Source organism: Vulpes vulpes, chromosome 5, assembly GCF_048418805.1.
Source record: "Vulpes vulpes isolate BD-2025 chromosome 5, VulVul3, whole genome shotgun sequence".
Classification (NCBI taxonomy): domain Eukaryota; kingdom Metazoa; phylum Chordata; class Mammalia; order Carnivora; family Canidae; genus Vulpes; species Vulpes vulpes.
The window spans coordinates 53,965,379-53,984,567 of record NC_132784.1 but is presented as its reverse complement, the minus strand read 5'-3'; the positions used below and the strand labels follow the sequence as shown (position 1 = coordinate 53,984,567).

Below are 19,189 nucleotides of genomic sequence, written 5' to 3'. Positions count from 1 at the left end.
GTATTACTCAAAAACATTGTTTTCAAACAAAATGTCATCTTACTAATTATGTCAGCTAAGTATGCGCTTAATTTTGTAGATCCATAAATCTACATGAGGACATGCATGCAACTTACTGATTTGTTAATTGTGTGGCCCTTGAAAATATGCAGTTGGTTTATTTTATGGAGAAATGGAAATGTACTTTCAATATACTGAAAACCATACTAATAGGATATAGAATATAATACGGTGAGAAGAGCTCTGGAAGGACAGTCAGGAGATGAGTCTCTTGGGCTCTGGGCCTCTGTCTTGGGACCTCAAATGAATCCCTGTGATTGCCTTGTTAGAACTTCGGTAATCTTTGATTTGTCAAATATGGACATATGAAATCTATTTTAGTTATGGAAAAGCAAAACAGCAACAGATAGGCTGTATTTCTCAAACAGGTGCCAGTGGGCAGGTAATGCATGGGGCATTCTCCTGCGATGTAAAATTAATGCAGTGGCTTTGGGGAAAAATGTTAAGTAGTTCAACTGTAGGTAATATAATCCATTTGTTATATTAGCACAGCCACCAACAAATTATCCAGTAAAGTGCATCATTTGTATTAATTTTTAAAAATTTTTATTTATTTATGATAGTCACAGAGAGAGAGACAGAGACAGAGACAGAGACACAGGTAGAGGGAGAAACAGGCTCCATGCACCGGGAGCCCGACGTGGGATTCGATCCTGGGTCTCCAGGATTGCACCCTGGGCCAAAGGCAGGCGCCAAACCACTGCGCCACCCAGGGATCCCTGTATTAATTTTTAAGATAAAGTAAGAGACTTCAAAGAACTTTTGAGCTCTCTGCAGGCTGTGCCCCCCAGATTTCAGAGCAGCTGGCACTCCACTGCACCTGCCTAAAGAAAGGATTGTGCTATCAAACTGTGAATCCAAACCTTGTGTATGGGATTTTCAGTTTTGAAATTAAAACAACAAAAATCCCACAGTTTATTCCATATTCAATATATTAAGAAATAATAGAAAACACATGGAGTTCTGTCCTTTCAGCTCTCCAGCCCCCATTTAAAAACAGCCACCCAAAAACCTCATAGCTTTTTGCAGCCACCACCCAAAAACCTCATAGCTTTTTGCATACATACAAAAATGTATATGGTCTTTTTTCCATACCTTCTTTCTTTGTGTGTGTGTTTACTTCTTCTCGTAAGGGACAAATTAAAAAATATTATGTGATATATCTTGATATAACCTGATTTTTTTCAATTCATAGGTTATTAATTTAGCAGGTATTTATCAATTGCCTCTCTATGCCAGGCATGTTGTGGGTGAACAAAACTCATGCAAAAGACCTGCCAGTGTGGAGCTTATAATTCCAGTGATAGCAAGCAGAGGAGATAAGATGTGTATGTAGTGAAGGATGGTGATATGTGCTGAGGAGAGAAATAAGGAGAGGGCCTAGAGTGTGTGTGGGTAGTATGGATTGGAGTTTTAGAGAACATGGCCAAAGGAATTGTCAGTGAGTTAGTGACATTTGCATGAATACCTGAAGGAGATGGAGGCATGAGCCATGCAGACACAAAGACGTAATGAGCTTGTTTCTATCTCAGACACTTTTTTCTGTGCTGAAAATGTCCATTTTAATTGGCTGAGCATTGTTCACTGTATGTAGCCACACTGTTGAACCAATCCCTATACCGACTCTGGAAGTTTGTCAGTGTAGGCAAGTCTGAGATGGACTTTCTCCAGCAACATTTTTGGGCTCATTTTCTTGCTTTGGGATATATTTGTACAAGTGAGATTCCTGGCTTAAAAAAAAATACATGTGCCTTTTAAGGATCTTGATAAACACTACCAGATTTGGCTTTCCTTACTGTTTATACCAATTTATGCTCCCAGCAGTGAATGAGATGTTCTTTATGTGGTCTTTGCCAGTTTGCTAGATTGAAACTGATCGATACAGTGTATTAATTTACTTTTCTTCGACTCCTGTGGAAAGGACTTAGGGTAATAGATTTTATTTCTTTTGACAATTTTTGATTGCGGAAACATGTATGGCAAAAAGCTGTTGTCAATTTACTAATGCTTTTAAACAAATTTATATTTGAGTGATCCCAGCAGTATTCATTTAGGTTAAAGAAGCCTTCCTCAGTCTTCATACAATGTGTAATACAGACTCTGGGAGTTCTTAGCATGACCATTCATACTGGCAGGGGTCTAAGGGTCACTGTATGGAAAATCCAGGCAGACAGTGGATTTGATGGAGGAGTTATAGGAATGCCTTTTACTTAAAACTTATATGTTAGAAACCTCTATGAACTAAAGATATTTGATCTTTGAGTATGTAATATAGGTTGGTATAGAATTTACAACAAGTAAACCAGTTAAAATAAGGAGTGCTCTTAAATCATTTAAAAATGTATATTGTTTAACAGTTGTGTTAAATGGTGCCCTCCCCCCCATTCACGTCTACTCAGAAGCTTAGGGTATGATTTTATTTGAAAATAGGGTGTTTGTAGATGTAGTTACAATGAAGTCACACTTGGTTAGGGTGGATCCTAAATCAAATGTGACTGATGTCCTTAGAAGAAGAGATGAAGACACACACCGGGAAGATGGCTGGGCAAAGATGGGGCAGAGATAAGAGTTAGTCATCTTAGTTGCCACAAGCTAAGGAAAAGCAAGGATTGTCAGCAACCACCAGAAACTGGAAGAGACAAGGAAGGGTTCTTCCGTAGAGACTTTGTGGAGGGAGCATGACTGTCCCAACACCTTGACTTTGGACTTGTGGCCTCTAGGACTCTGAGACAATACATTTCTGTTGTTCTTAGCTACCTAGTTTAAGTCAGTTTGTTAAGAGATTCCTAGGACACTAATACAATTAGGAAATTGTATTTTACTTCTTATTACTGTGTTAGAGCCAGGTCAGTGGAGTTGAAGATTTTCTCTTGTGGAAATCTTTGCTTAAATAATACTTTCAACAGAAATACAAAGATCTACTGCATAGGTGGAATGCTCTGAAATAAGGGGTGGGAGTGTTACAGAACTTTCCAGAGTAGGGCCTCTTCTGCCCCTCTCCCTCCACTTCCTGTTCTGGAACACACAGATTGCAAACCGCTGGTTGTGTCCAGCTTCTTTGCATTCCCAGGGACTCCCTGGCTAGGAGTCAGGTAAGACAAAAGGCACATTGACTGTCTTCTGCTGAAGCTGGAATGGAGAAGCATGGGCAGCCAGCGTTTTTACCTTGGCGAATTTGTTACCCTCCAGGATCTAGAAAGGTTTCCTGTGTTCCCCCTCTCCTGTGTTGACAACAGTGCCAGCATGCAGATGCTAGCCAGTGTTTATTGAGGGCTTATCATGGGCCCTTCATTATGATGTTTCTGAAGAGAAAAACCTATAAAGGGGGGACAGACATTCTCTGGATGCTCAGAAGCCCCTGGGGAGTCATCAGGCAATTTGAGTGCTTGTGGATGTGCACTTCATGGGGCACATGGTTCCACCGTAGGTTTCAGGCTGTGCTGGGTTGTGGGTGATTCAGTCCCATGCCTCCTAGGGGCAGGCCGTGCTTGGGTGCTAAACTCTTGGTGAACAAAGTACATCGTCAGAGCAATGACATACTGGTGAACTGGATGTATGGAATGGATACTCTAGATTTTAGTCACATGCTGGGTGGGAGGTGGGTCAGTAGTTTGGTTTGTGTGTGTGTGTGTGTGTGTGTGTGTGTGTGTGTGTGTACATGGTAAAGAAGAAGCTTCCAGACCTTCCCAAGAGAAGTAGCATATCCACCAGTAGCTCTGTCTGTGGGCTGCTGCCTAGAAAATGAGGGTTTTGGGCTCCATGCCTTACTGGGGTTTCAGATCCCTATCAAACTTCTGTCGAGCAGTGCTGGTTTTGAGGGTGATTTTAATAAAAAATTAGGAACTTCTGAAAACTGCATAAAATACACCTTATTACATTGAACCTTAAAAGCCATTGATTGTAAGAGTTACAATTTTTTTGTACTGCTAAAATGAAAAAAAAAAAAGATGGCCAGTTAAAATATATTCCATTGAATCTGAGATATTTAAAATGTGAAAAAAAAAATTGAGGATGAGTATTTGGTATTTCTGCAGCTGTGATTGCCAGAGCTAGGGTTGGATTCATCATCCCTTAAGACCAGCAAAGTTGTAGATTGTGTGGGCCGTTCTGGTTTGCAAATCTAAAGGTTTTCTTACCTGATTGATGCTGTTTTCATTAGGTTTCTGCTATGGTATTGTTGAAGCTGGCCAGGTGATACATTTTATGTTTATCCTTTTATTCCATTAAATAAGTCTTATTTAATATCTTTGATATGTTGAAAGCCTACAAAAGCAAATATTTAATCTTGTTGTTTACTTGATCTTAGTCAACAGGCCAGAAGTGATGAATCTTATGTTTAAAACATATCAGAGTAAGTCCAGTTACCAGGTTTACGGACTCAGGACATGGAATATTTCACAGTCTCTTGCCTGCGCCCGCCCTTCCTTCCTTCCTTCCTTCCTTCCTTCCTTCCTTCCTTCCTTCACATGATGCAATTTTACAAGGAGTCATTCTTGGAGTTTATGAATCCTCTACAGTTTTGTAGAGGGAACTGGACAGTTCGCCTGTCATGATTTCACTTTTCTGTGCTTACTTTCAGGAAGAGACCGGGCACCATATACGCAGGCACTGCCACCCTGAAGCAGTGCGCTAGGCGAGGAAGGCACTACAAGCAGCCCTCTGCTGACCATCCTGCATCTCTGGAAAGGTGAGTCACAGTAGTTGGTGCTCTCCTGGAGGCCCCAGGGGTGGAGCTTGTAGAGAAAGTTTCAGTGCTGTACATAGCAAGCTGCTGTTCTTAGCCGAGAATAGAATTGCGTAGGAAGAAAGTACAACATGGAGAGTTTGCTGTGAGTCATCAGCCTGTCACCACTGTCATTATTAGACTAGGTTTATGAAGTGAACTTCTAAAAGTGACAAGTCAATTTTCCTCCTTAAAAAAAAATTCTTCAAAATTATTCACTTTCTAGTTGATAAAGACCCTTGAAACAGTGGAAAGAAGATGAAAAAGCTCCAGAGGTCTCTGGATTTTTTTAGTGTTCAATGCTTTGGGAGCCCCTTGTGCCATGGCAAGGTTCTGCACTGTGACCTCGGCAACAGGATCTGTAGAATCCTTTCTTTGAACTAATTATTTGAAGTCGGTGCTGAGATGCCCATGGATTTGTAGTGCACTGACACTCGTGGGACCCAACCCTGTGCTGAGCATTGTGTGAAGCCCTAAAAGCATGGTGTTCCGGTAGACATGTACGGTGGGGAGAGTAGGGCTCACAGAGTCTGCACATTGCAAAATTCAGATTCAAACATAAGTTCCTTGTTTTCAAGTTTTGGGCTTTGACACTATAACTCAGCTCACAGAGTACATATTTTCAGTGTATTCTTTAAAAGAAATGAAAACCAAAAAAAAAAAAAAAGTTAATTAAGGACAGCAATTTAAGCTTTAAACCCTATACTCTGTGAATATGATCTGTCATCCAATAATGTGATGTAGGAACTAGAACAAATACTCGATTGGTTCATCCATCCATTAAACATTTGAGGACCTTCTGTGTACTAGATACTGTGCTCTGACACTTGGAGCTTCTTGGATTGTCCTGCCTCTCTCTCACTTTCTTCCTCCCCCCAACCCCCCCTCTACCTGCTGTGGTATAAAATGATTAGAATCCAGCACAAGGTAACCCAGTGGAAACCTTATGAACCATAATGAAGACTGTCTTTGCTCTCTACTATTCTAACTATGGAGTGGGGGGTTTTCTGCTTTTGCTTAGAAGTACAGGGAGAGCCCCCACCCCATTATGTTAGTCTGCTGGGTAGGGGGTGGGGGTTAGTCTCTAAGGGCCTTTGAGTAGGATTTTAGTCCAACTCAATAATTCTCCCCGGATAGGATTTGCCAGATACCACTCTGGAATGTTTTCTTACATTTTTTTTTGGATTATAATTATTTAAAAAATAATAACTATGAGTTTTTGTGAAATAGTTGAATCAAAATATGAAAACTATGTGCAGCAGGTCATCCCAATGGTCACAAAATGTGTTTTCTTGCAACTTTGCCATCTATGCATTAGCAACCTTTTGTCACTAAAAGCATCTGATTTATTGACTCTGAGTGTAAGGAATTTCATTTGGTGGGAGGGATTTAATTAACCCCAGGCAAAACTGCTTGTTTAAACCATCAGAGAGTCTCTGGTCGAATATCTCTGAAGCTTTTGAGTTGGGGTAGCTCTGACTAGTGACATGGGTCTGGTCTGTCTTGTATTCTTCATCTTTTCTCTGAGGGAGTCCACATCATTCTTTCTCAGTATTATCAGAATCTTAGGACTGATTATTTCCCTATGACACATTTTATTTTCATCATAATTAGAAAATTTAAAATAGTTGAAATCACAAGTGGAGAGATTAGGGGCAAGCCATTTTAAATTGGCCAAAGGGTCAATTCCTTTGGTTCCTCATCCCCTGGCCCCTCCCCTCTCCCCGTGACAGTCTTCTCTGGCTTGCTTTCCTTCAGCCTCAGAGAATGCAGCTCAGTGTCATTCATTTAGGTTATAAATGAAAAGGGAAAATGGAGTTCAGAAAATCTTACAGGGCTTGGAGTCTCTTCAAACCTAGAGGAAGGTCTTAAGTGTGAGGAAGAAGAGAGTATGTGAGGGTGGTATGGGGTAGGTGGAAAATAAGTGGGTATTTTCTATTCCAGGTCCTTTGTTTTTTTGAGGAGGACGAGGATTCTGTGGTTTATTATTATTATTTTTTATTAATAGCTAAGAATGCATTCTTTTTCTCTTATTTCCTTTTATCTCACCAAAGAATAATGCATACTTTCATGAGGGAGTAAGGAAATCCTGTCTCTTGATCCATTGTGTGTGCATATAAGTAACATGCCAAGGAAGTTAGCTCCCTGTACCCTTGAGTCTCTGGATTTGTTCAGGTCATGAGGATTGTGGTAGCCAGGACATTTCAGTTGAGAAACCAGTGTAAGATAAGGGTCAGTTTGCCTCTCGTACAGGAAGGGTGCTGCTCACCTTCTGTCTGGAGATGAACAGCCGGTGGTTTTCTGGTTAACTTGTAGCTCAAATGCTTGATTCTTCCCCTCTCTCAGTATGCCTTCAGAAATCTTGCTGAAGATCTTTTCCTACCTGGATGCTGTGACCCTGCTGTGTACTGGATGTGTGAATAGGCGCTTTTACCATCTGGCCAATGACAAGTAAGGAGAAAACCAGATCTCTCTGTCGTCTTTTGATAGCATTTTGATGGAAGTCATGAAAACTAGTAAGACCATTTTAACCATTTTTAATATTTAGGAGAATTAATTTTGAAAGTGTTTTTAGTCACAGATGTAATATGTCTAATGCTTTAAGTGATCAATTGACATTTTCAGTGATTTGTATTTATATGCTTAAAAAAAAAAGGAATACCTTTGCATGAACTGAAAAAGATCGAACTTATTATTGATGTAGCTGTTGTCTCATGTACGGAAGAATACATCTCTGTGTCAGTAGGCACACAAGTGGGTTTAATGTGGGTTCAAAGGAAAGAAGTGTGCCCTTGACAGTCATTCTAGAATGGACGCAGAGCAGTTTTGGTGTCTCTTTCTTAATGACTCTTAATAAGAGATGAAGACATTCACTAAAGCAAAGTGTAGCAAGGCATTGTTCACGAAAGAGGTCATTTAAATACCCCAAAATATAGCTTTTTGGAGGGTTCTTACTTTAAGGATAGAACTCCAATTACTCCATAAGCCAATAACTTATAAATTGCTTAGTTTCTCTTAATATCACCTTTCCCGACTGACTTTCACAGGCTCATGTGGTATAGGCACTGAGCCCTCATTGATTTGGGGCTATACCTCTAGTAATCTTCGTTTTGTACTTTAATTATGAATTATGTGCCTATCCCACATTTCTTGGGAGTTGTCCCTTAAAAATCTGAGCTTCTGATGAAATTACCCTTATGTTTATTTTCTTGTTATAGGAAATATCTTAATTGCATCTGTTGAATTTTATTTTATTTTTTATTTTTAAAAATATTTTATTTAGAGAGCGAATGCATGCACAAGCCTGAGCCAGGGGGCGGGGGGAGAAGGCAAGAATTTCAAGCAGGCTCCACCTTAAGCATGGAGCTTGACAAGGGGTTAAATCTCACTCCCCCAAGACTGTGACCTGAGCCAAAATCAAGAGTCTGGCACTCAGCTGACTGAGCCACCCATGCACCCCTGCATATGCTGAATTTTATTTGTAAGAGTCATAGTCTGATTTTATAGTTAGACTTCAAAAAGGGCATATTTAATGATTGGATGGGTAAACAATAAATGTTTTGGGGGAGTGTTTTAAGCATTACTTCTGGAGAGGGCAGGAGTACCTATTGTAGCCAGTCATACTGATGACTAATAGGGAGGCCTGTATGGAGGGTAGGGGTCTCCCTGAAGCCCTCCTTACATCAGCGGGGGCTGCCTCCTTGCTGCACAAGTCGCATCCCTCAGCAAGAGCACCAGGCTCCACCTGCGTGGAGGTAACGGGGAAGCGTGGGTCAGGCTGGATCTGGATCATCATGTGGGGTGTTTATTTTCCAGCACCCTGGGAAACACTGTTTATCAGAATATTAAATTGGCCCCATTTTGTCAACAGCTTGTTTGATTGAAGTTTTTCTGTGCCTGACTGGTAGAGTAGCTAAATATGTTCTTGTCCTCAAAATCACCTTTGTTTTTTAACGGGATGAGGCATTGGGTGATCAGAAATGAATGTGTTTGGGTTTTGAGTACTTGTTAAATGCATCTTATACTTGACATTTGTATTTTATCAAGTATCAGGTGGAACAATCTGCACAGTCTATTCTGTAAAATGTTCTGTTTAGACTTCACTTACAGTAAATACAGTAATCTAATGAGTTGAAAGTGGTTCTTCATACAGGTGTTGGGTGTAGTTGTAACTGAAGGTGTGTGGGGTTCGGGCTCCGCTCCTTCCATCCCATTTCCTCTTTTGTAATTCAGGAGTGCTGGCGCATGGACAAGAATTGAGTCAGCTTTAGGTCATGTGGCGCCAATGTGAGAAATTTGGGAACACTTATGTGGAGTAAAATGATGAGTAGAATAAATTTGAAGGAGATGTGAACAAGCTTTTATGTAAAGGGAGTTTTTAAAAATGCCTACTCAAGAGATTTTGGTGAAACAGTTTCAGATTTACCTAGATGTACTCAAGTAATCATCATTTTACACTCTTAGCTCACATCTGTAAGTCCAGAAATTTCTGAACTGAGAAAATAAACACCTTAGGGCAGAAAGTTTGGTGTGAAATGATTCTGTGGGGTGAGATATGATTTGAAAATGCATGCTACTTAAGGATGTCACCGGGGGTCTGATTCGGTGTGTGTTGGGAAGTGCGTGCACTGCCTGGATCAGGGAGACACGTCTGCAGGTCGAGTGTCCGCTCAGTGCACCTTGCTGTCGTGGTGGTGACTGGCTGGCCCCCAGAGTGCGTGGCATCTCCAGTGGATCTCAGGCATTGCGGGGCCATCCTCTTCTGCGGGCATTGCCTTCACCTTGCTGCCTTTTGGCCACTGGCCACTTCATCCCATGCTGAACTAAACAGAAAGGTAGAGACACAAATGAGCAGATTATTACATTTATTTCTGTAAAGCTCACTTTTTGCTGTTGGAAATGGACTTTAGCCATGGCTCAGTTCCCCCAAAGAAGAAGTTTGCTTCTTTCCCTGGAGGAGAGCATTGGCTCAGAGAGAGGTGTCTTGGGCTCCCTTGGGTCCCTGCCAGCTGCTGCTGCTCCCATGGCTTCTCCTGGGCCTCTCAGTGTGACAGGTGGGAGGAGCACAGGCTCTGCCTTGGGGCTGAATTTAAATTCAACCTTGCGGCTGATGGGCTCTCTGAATTTAGGCGAATTACTTGGTTTCTTCAAGTTCATCTCTTTGTCCCTGAAGAGGCTGAGAAGCACAGGGGATGGATGTGTGAGTTCTGGTTGAGGCTGTGAGGGTCCAATCCTGGGTCTTCTGTTTCCTCAGCATCCACAGACCCGTCTGGGCCACATCTTCACATTGGGGCCTCATTACATTGTCTGTCCAGTGGGGACAATGATAGTGGCTACTTCATGGATTTGTTGATGATTAAAGTAGTTGCTGTTTACCAAATGCTCAAATAATGCTTACCACAGTGCTCAGAAAACACTGTTGTTATTTTTTTCATTCATTGTGTATTTTCTTCTCTTTGTGCAAGCATTACATGTCCTTGTGGAAAAATTAAAACATAGAAATAAAAAACATTCAATTCCATTCTGCTGACATTTCTGTCTGTGTGTATGTACATATGGTTCCTTTCCGACCTTTATTTTTTTTATTTTTATTTTTTTAAAGATTTTCTTTATTTGTTCATGAGAGAGACACACACAGAGAGAGAGGCAGAGACACAGGCAGAGGGAGAAGCAGGCTCCACGCAAGAAGCCTGACATGGGACTCGATCCTGGGTCTCCAGGATCACACCCTGGGCCAAAGGCAGGCGCCAAACCGCTGAGCCACCTGGGCTGCCCCCTTTCCGACCTTTAAAAAATATATCTACCTAAGATAACACAGTAGGAGTCACCTTGTATATTTCTTACTATTTTTCTGTAATCTCTTATTCCATTATTGCTTTAGGACAGCAGTGGTTTGGATGATGCCAAATATCGTGAGATCACTCATTTTAACTTGACCCTGGGAAACAAGCTTTTCCTTTTAGTATGTGTTTCTGGGGTTGGTGAATCTGAAACACTTAACCTCAAACTGCAGTTCACTTTAACACATGAGCAACTGTAAACGTTTGATTTATTCATGGACTAGGACTATTTACAAACGATTGTGCATCTCTACGGTAATATATTGCTACTGCAGGTATATGACAGTGTCTCATAGTTAACATAGTTCCTCTTCTCCCCCAGTTTTATTTGGATCAGAATCTATTCAACTGCCTTTTCACCTAAAAGATCTAATTGGCAAGTTAATTCAGCAGAGAAGACCGCTGTATCTATGAACTTACTGTCGGTTGAGGATAAAGAAGCTGGATATTGGAAGAAAGAATATATTACAAAGCAAAGAGCATCTGTAAAAGCAGCGCTAGCACGGGTTCTCAAACCTGTCAACCCTTACACAGGCCTTCCAGTTAAAACCAAAGAGACCCTCAGGTACACAGCATCCTCTTGATCAGTGGGTATCGTGGTTACTTGCGGGTACTATTTAACATTTATACGCATGTCACTTTAAAAAGAATGATGGTGTAAACTCGGTATTGTGTGTATAAGGACATAGGTACAATTTGTACTGTGAGGGACTGTCTCTTGAGATATTCATGTGTTTCTGTGCATCTTATTAGCTATATAGTATTTCCATATACCATAGAAATGGTCTGAAGTTTTATGAAAAGCAGAAATAACTAGTAATCTGCTGTCATAAAGCGACAGCATCCAAAGCATCCTTGCTTCTGGGCAGAACTTTGCCTTGTCTGTGTTTTGCCACTTCTGAGAACATGGTAGATGTTCAGTGATTTTTAGATGAGGAGAAAAAGTCTAAAGAGAGGATCATTGATGAACTGAAAATTTGTGCCAGGTACTTTCTAAGAACTTCAACTTTGGCTTTTCAGGAACTAGATACTTTAGAGATGATGTGTGAAATTGACCTTAGCACTTTTTTTTTTTTCCTGCAGCAAGACAAACATTTTTAGTTTTTCTTTCTCCAGACTATCTGGTTTAGGTTGGGTAATTATATTGAAAGAAAAAAATGGAAAAGAATACATCATGCAGCACATTGACCTTTTGATAAATGATTCATCAGTGACAATTATATGGTATGGCAGAAACTGGCCACAGCTAGCCACATTGTCAACCTTAGATTTGTGTGGTGTGACGCCAGTTTTTATGGACCGGTCTAAACCCCCCTCCAAAAATGGGTAAGTACTAACTCAACAGAACCTTTGGATGAGAACATCTTATATGTAAATACTAGTTGCCATTAATCTTGTAATTTAAGAATACTATTAGTCTTGTACTTTAAAAATACCACCAGTGCATCTTAAAGGCTTCTTTTGCAATGTGGATCACTATAGAATAGAAAAAGAATGGATTTATAACATTTATGATTAGATCTAAATTTAGGTTCTTCACACCTTGGGTTATCTATAACAGAGAATAGTATTCTAGTTCACAAAATTCCTAGGTGATTTATGGGCTAACCTTTTGAGCCTTTTAGTTTTAATCATTTTAACACAAAGATATATAAAATTGCTATATCTTCCTTCATTAGTTAATGATACAGTAACCATTGGTTAAACATTAGGTCATAAGGTAATAATTCTTATTTATATGCCTTTCTGTTGAACTGACTGGATGTGGGACCTTGTGCAAGGGGCTTAGTCTCTCTAAGACTCTTAGAGACTTAGTCTCTTAGTCTCTGCTCAGCCTTCCTGTGTGTGTGGAATGGGGTGATGCTGGTGGTGAGGAGTATTTAGCATACACAACTGCTCTGAAGAAGATCAGAAGGTTTCAGTGTCAAGAGGCATCAGTCAGATAGATAGCTGTGTATCACGTTGCTGATGTGCATAGAGTCCTTACTTAGGGGCTCTGTCCTCAGGGGTTCTGTGCTGCATCCACATGCATTAGAAGTCTCTCCTCACTCCTCTGGTCATTAATCACTTCCTTCTCAAAGCCAGCTGCTGCTGGTTGTAGCGTCCTGATCTCCTGAGCAAGCAAGTGCACCTACATAAAATGCACAGCAAACACAGAGGTAAAGAGAGGTCATGGCTGCCTTCTCCAGGGCCAGTGTCCTGCGCTGGAATGCTTCCTTCCCTGCCCAGCATCCTTTGATGTTGCCATGGCATTTACCACCTCATTGTTCCTACCAGCCTATGTGCTGTGATTTCACCCTTGGTTTCTCTTAGGTCACATGTGTCCTTGGGATGGAAAGTGTTGTCATGGTGGGTCAGCATTCTTTCATGGCTTTCCTGGACACACACATTTTTACAACTTTGTAACCTGGGACCTTGTTTTAGTTTCCACTCTCTGGTGCTGATTCTTTGAGGATATTTTCAGTGATTACACTTATCATGCTGAGAATGTGAGAGCATTGGGCTTCTTGGTGATGATAAAGCCAGGCTTTAGCATATTCTGAAAATAACCTTAATGCTATGAAGAATGATATGTGAATGATTTTCCCTGATGATATTACTGTAGATAATTTGAAAGCATGTTTACTTTTTTAATTGGTACATTTATTTGGATAAATCTCTAAAATTTCATATGGTATCATGATGGACACAAGATTTTTCTCATGTAATATTATGTGCTGTGCAGTTGTGTTTGGAGAATCAATCCACAATCTCTGTACTGATTTGACTGAACAATACGTTACTTGTCATATCATGAAATATTATTTATAGGCATTAGGACATTATCAACATCACATTAAGATAGTCACTGAAGACGAAGTGGATAGAGTTGAATTGTAAAGCTCAGTTAAAGATCCTGTGCTCCTGAAAACTGCCATCTGGGTCAGGAATACGAGATACTGTATAGTGAGAGAAGTGCTAGAATTCATTGGGAAAATTGATTTACGGAATTTATTTCCAATAAAACTCAGTTTTATTGTAATGCTGGACTTCAGCCAGCATTTGATAAACTGTGCAGAACAGACACTGGAAGTGTTTTCTAGGAACGTGTTTTGATGGGCTCTTTTATTGCAAGTTTGAGAGTGAATGTGTTTATCATGCAGAAGTACAAATCCTTATCTGCATCTGTGACAGCAAAGGAGAAACTTGGGGATTGCTATTTGGGTCTTTTTTGTTCCTCCATGACAGTTTTTTCAAGAACAGTGAAAGCCTTATTTGAATTTTCCTGTAGTTTATACCATTCTAGTCAGACTCATTAAGTTTTCTCCTCTGCAAGTGTTCTCCGTTCTGTGGCCTATTCTATTCTTCTCCAAACTTGCGAGGAATGTTGGGTAGTTATTAGCCTTCATTTCTCTCTCTGTGGCCTGTGAGGCCAAGGCACATGAGGACTTAGCCTGTTCTTTGTGGAGTCTGTTTAAACTGCTCTGGAGCCATGGTGATGAGTATTCTCCTTTTGAGCCCATTGAAGAGTGTGAGAGGAAGGTTTTCACAACCTGCCTGACCTCATCTGTCCACACTAATGATCATAGAGGCAGTGACAACACCATTTCTGAGCACCTTAGGGTTGGATTTAAGGTTTGCTTGATGCTATACTTAGGTTCCTAACCCTGTGTTTTGCTTCTGCTCCATGTATTCTACCTATGTGGAGTATATTTTTAGGTCATACATCACACACATGCTTGCTCCCCACCACTCCCTAACAAGTATGGTTTTCAGCATAAAACGTCCTTTGAAAATTGAGGGAGGGACCAGGGTAGTCTAGAAACTGCAGATCTGGTTTTGATGCTTAAAGCCTCCTGGTCCCATGCCCCCACTTGGAAACAGTGCCACAGCTGAACTCCTTAGTTTTCTGATTCTTTTAGTGAATATTTGAATACATCTCCTGCTAGCTGGTGCCTTAGGTGCTGGAGGAGAATGCTTGAATGCCATGTGGCCCCAGCTCTTTAGGGACCCTCTTCTAATACTGAGCTGCGTTAATTGACCACTGTGATCTCATCTCCCTTATAATTTCCTGAACTATCTCTAGGTCCCTAGAAATGTTTCATTCCAGTTTTTAAGTCTTATGGTGAACAGCAGTGTTGTGTTTACACATCTGAGTTATTACTTACTCTTAGACACTGATTCTAATATAGAGTTCACAGTGGATCTCCTTCATGACAATACTCAGGGTTTTGGTTTAAATTCATTTCCTAGTATTAAAATTTTCACACTCTCTAAATTATTTTTGATAATAATTTTAAAAGGCATGTTATCTGCTTTCAGACAGCCTACTGATACCACGTGCTTGTCATTTAGAATATTTTGTCTTTGCTTAGGTGTTATTTCCCTTGGTTATGAATACATAGGAGAATCTGCTTTTGACTCTAGCATTGTGCTGGTTTCTGAGGGGAAGAGGAAAGAACATGGTTCTTTCTCATCCTCATGATTCTTCCACTTCTGACTGGGCTGTTGACAGTAACAGCAAGGAGGAGGAAAACATAATGGGGCAAGAAATTTGGGTGTATCCATTTTCTTTTTAGTTATAGGAGTTGTTTGTGTCCCCTGGCCCTCCATGCACTATTTCTTAGCAAGGTGCACATTATTAGCATGCTCTTCAAAAGTATTTTTAGATACCCTAGACAGAAAATTGATAACATTCCAGGTGTGAAAGCTCATTTCTCTCTTTCCTTTCTATGGCATGGATGTTTAAAGACCTCGGTGGCTTTCTTTAATTGCAAAGTACAATCTGAGTAACTTAACTGAATCCACCATGATTGGCTGGGACAGACTCATTCGGATCTTCTGTCTACACCCAGGCCTCCTGGTGGGGCTGTGGAAGGTAAGGTTGGAGTCCCTGCCTGCATGGTGCCATCTCCCTCCCAACTCCACATTTACTCATCATTGTGCAGGATGCCAAATGTGAGGTCCCTGTGAGTGTCCACTAACCTGGAAACCTGTTTTACGCTCTTACCGACTTCATTTTTCCAGCAAAATGACCCTCTGCTCTGTGGAGGCTACTCTGCTGTTTTGCTGTCCAGGATTACAGGCCACCTGTTCCTGCCTGCATGTTTTTGTTCACATTCTCTCTTCCACGTCATGGGAATCGCCCCCTTTCTCTTCCAGTCAATACATGCTCTGTTCTCCTCCTCTCATATCCTGTGTTGGCCAGAGTGTCTCTTACTCTGTGTTTAACCCAGGCGGCACATGTGTGTCTGATCCCAAGCATGTGATGTTGAATGTAATCTGCCCTTCAGGATACAGTGTCTGAAAACTTCTCCTTTCCCACTTGATGAGGTTTCCTTTCTCATGGGGTGAGGCTGTTGGCCAGTTCCCTCCTCTGGGGTTACTTTCTAGGCAGGCACTTTAGTGAAGAGCGTAACAGTGTGATGTTTCTCTGTACACTAGTTGTGTGGGCATCTGTGGCTGTGGTCTGTGGGTGTTTTAAGATAGAAGTTTACAAATGTGATTCTAAATTATGACCAGACAGAACCAAGATATACAGCATCATCCTCTCATCATCCTTTGCAAGCAGCCAGTTTTTCCATCCCTCCCTCACTGTGTGAGGGTGACTTTTGGCCCAGGCAGCACTTGGCCTGCTAAACATTTCCTGGACTTGAATTCATCAGTCTGTTGGCCCACATAGTTACGAGGACCCTCCTCTGGCGGGCTACTGGAGAGAGGTGCCTTGGATTGACCATTCTGGGTTACCCACACCAGACAGTGTCTGCTGTGAGTTTGGGGAGAAATGGATATCTGTTCCTCTACAGTCATATTTTATACTACTTAACCTGGTGGGTGAAACTCTTCATCCCCATTGGCTTTGCCAAGTCAAGTGGGTACTCAAGAGATGAATGTATGCCACTAATGCTAAGTATTTGTGGAATTAATCTTGTATATGTGAAGGTCTTACCAATATCATCTTTATCTTGGTAAAGAGTTTGAAAGGACCTGGAGCTAACATATATTTTCACAATTGTGTGTAATAGAGTGATTTGACATTTCACAAGTGCTAGGACATTAATCCTTTTGGTATTGCATGCTCTGCATATTTGGGTGAATTGTCCTGCTCTCAGTATGACACATAAGTCTTATTGGGTAGTAATAATGTATTAGCAGTAATAATGCATTCGTACTGTGGTGATCTTACAGTTGTAAGAAACGGCATCTATCTGTAACGTGAATGTGCTGTGATCTTCACAACGACCTTGTGAAAAATTAATATTTCAGTTGAAAAATGTATTCTTTCTAATTGACTTTTCAGAGGGAGGAAGAACTGGCTTTTGTTATGGCAAATCTTCATTTCCATCACCTTGTGGAGAAGAGCACATTAGGCTCAGCCACTGTGTATGTATTTATGTGTGGGTGTATTAAATTTTTGACAGTAAATATAAAGGATTAGAAGTTGATACCATCTTAATATCCTGAGAGTAGCTACAAAGATATTCTGTTTTTAATCAGTAGACACAAGCCAATAGGCATAATTACTTAGCTGTTGCTAAAATAATTGGATTATTCATGAGTACATATTTGCTTTATTTGTTCTGGGTTAAGGATTATGTCCCTAGTAGAATGTTATTTATGGGGGCAGGATAGCTTCATTACTGCAAGATGCCAGTGCATCAAGATGTTTCCTGTTCTTTGCATTAATGTGAGTTTTTATATCTTGCAAGGCACACAGACCCATGGCTGAATTGGGTCTGCAGATGTGTTTTGCTTAGTCAACATAGTACGTGTCTTTTAATGACTTTGAAGGTCTTGAGGTGGGCAATATGCTTTTCATTTCACTTCTGCTTTCACATTCATTTTTAAAATTATTATTTGAAAAGCTTCTGAATGCTTTTGAGTTTGTTACTTTACGTAGTAAGGTTTTTCTTACTGAATAAAACTTTGTTCATCATAGCTTTGGGTCTCTGCCTGGTTCCTGATCTATAGGTCTGTTGTTTGGTGCATTTTCCTGTTGAGCAGCTCCATTCTCTGGTTACTGAGACCTCTGAGGGGCAGAGTTGTCTTTGCCGAGCTGCTATCCTAGGCAGATCCCAGGAACGTATTCATCTGTGGTCATCTTGTGGATACTTACAGAACTCACTCCTTTGCCTGTTTTTATATAAGTTGGTGAAAGGAACACAAAGCAATTCTTTTGAGTTCCTGGTGTGGAAGGCTATTGGGAACTCTGTAGAGGATTGATAGAAGCTGGTGTTTGGACAGATGTTAATTTTTATTAAGGAGTATTTTCAGTTTAAACATTTTATCTCTGGTTGACAAATGTGTGTATGTTTTGTTTTGCTTTCTTTAGCCCCTACGAGCTACCTCCTCATACTCCTCTTTTGGATGACAACCCGGAGTATGGACTACATGGCTACCAGCTGCATGTTGATATGCACAGCGGTGGAGTTTTCTACCTGTGTGGTACATTTCGCAATCTCTTTACCAAGAAAGGTGAAACTAATTGACTTTTTGTTTCAGTATGAAATTAAAAGGTTAGAGACAATAAGGGACCTATTTTTATATTTGAGTTAAGAATTGTCTCTTCACTGATCATCTGTTGGCACTCTGTCTTCTCATACCCACACCTCATTCTAGGACTTGTGAAATACCATGGCCAGATCTAGTCTTTTTAGCTTCGGGCTCCATCTCTTTCATTACCACCTCTCTACCTTCTGGAATATTCACTACTCATGTTTTCTGATGATACTTTCCTTACTATTTTGCCCTGCTGTGCCTCTTCCTCTTACCCCAAACTTCTTCCCTTCTTTCTCAAAGGAATTTGGTAAGCTTGCCCACAGGGCCAGTGTAGCACCTGTCCAGGATAAGAATGAAGGGAAACCACCCTTCTGTATATCCTGCATCCATGTTTACCATGCTCACTAAAACTGAGACGGAGACTGGAGTAGGCTGAGAGGGAGGAGGCTCAGTTGAATGAAAGGGAAGAAGGAATATAGAATGCCCCCTGTTCTGCTTTGTCTTCTTGTTTCCTCTCGGTTTCATTTGTCTGTGTCCTGTAAACATGGAGGTTTGATGTACAGAATCATATAGATACAAGTTTAACATTTTAAAAAAAGATTTATTTATTTGAGATAGTGAGAGACAGCACAAGGATGTGGAGGGGCAGAATGAAAGAGAGAATCTTAAGGAGAGTCCCTGCTGAATACGGAGCCTGATTCAGGGCTCAATCCCAGGACCTCAGGATCATGACTTGAGCCAAAGACAGATGCTTAACAGACTGAGCCACCCGGGTGGCCCTCAAGTTTAACATTTTTGGTAGTAGTGTTTTATAGGGGAAATTTAATACTTTATTTGTGAATTCTCCAACATTCTTTCTTCTAATAGTTTTGACATCCATTACTAATCTCTACCTGAATCAATTTCTTTCAGAGTTTAGAAAATGGTGATTTTCTAATTATGTCAATATTTATACATTTATTAACTGAAATTTTATAAAGAATTTCCACACATCAACTGGTGAACTTCTGTAGTGGCAGGATAAATGCTCTAATCCTTTCTTTTCTGACCAGCAATGCTCAGATTAAGGAATTGATGTTATCATCAC

The 19,189-nt window shown here is 40.7% G+C and overlaps 1 protein-coding gene across 5 annotated transcripts in view; it reads left to right on the top strand.

The window, feature by feature from the left end:
• The window catches only part of FBXO15 (F-box protein 15), a 47,585-nt gene that overhangs the window by 2,252 nt on the left and 26,144 nt on the right, over positions 1 to 19,189 (top strand). For 2 of the 5 annotated variants that reach the window (XM_072758116.1, XM_025997744.2), the window contains exons 2-8: positions 4,640 to 4,747; positions 7,130 to 7,234; positions 10,946 to 11,188; positions 11,740 to 11,949; positions 15,355 to 15,481; positions 16,904 to 16,986; positions 17,936 to 18,078. In XM_072758116.1, the coding sequence (XP_072614217.1) occupies positions 4,640 to 4,747; positions 7,130 to 7,234; positions 10,946 to 11,188; positions 11,740 to 11,949; positions 15,355 to 15,481; positions 16,904 to 16,986; positions 17,936 to 18,078 (1,019 nt within the window). Of the gene's footprint in view, positions 1 to 4,639; positions 4,748 to 7,129; positions 7,235 to 10,945; positions 11,189 to 11,706; positions 11,950 to 15,354; positions 15,482 to 16,903; positions 16,987 to 17,935; positions 18,079 to 19,189 lie in introns of all 5 variants that reach the window. The other 3 variants (XM_025997746.2, XM_025997743.2, XM_025997745.2) reach the window with 2 other exon arrangements.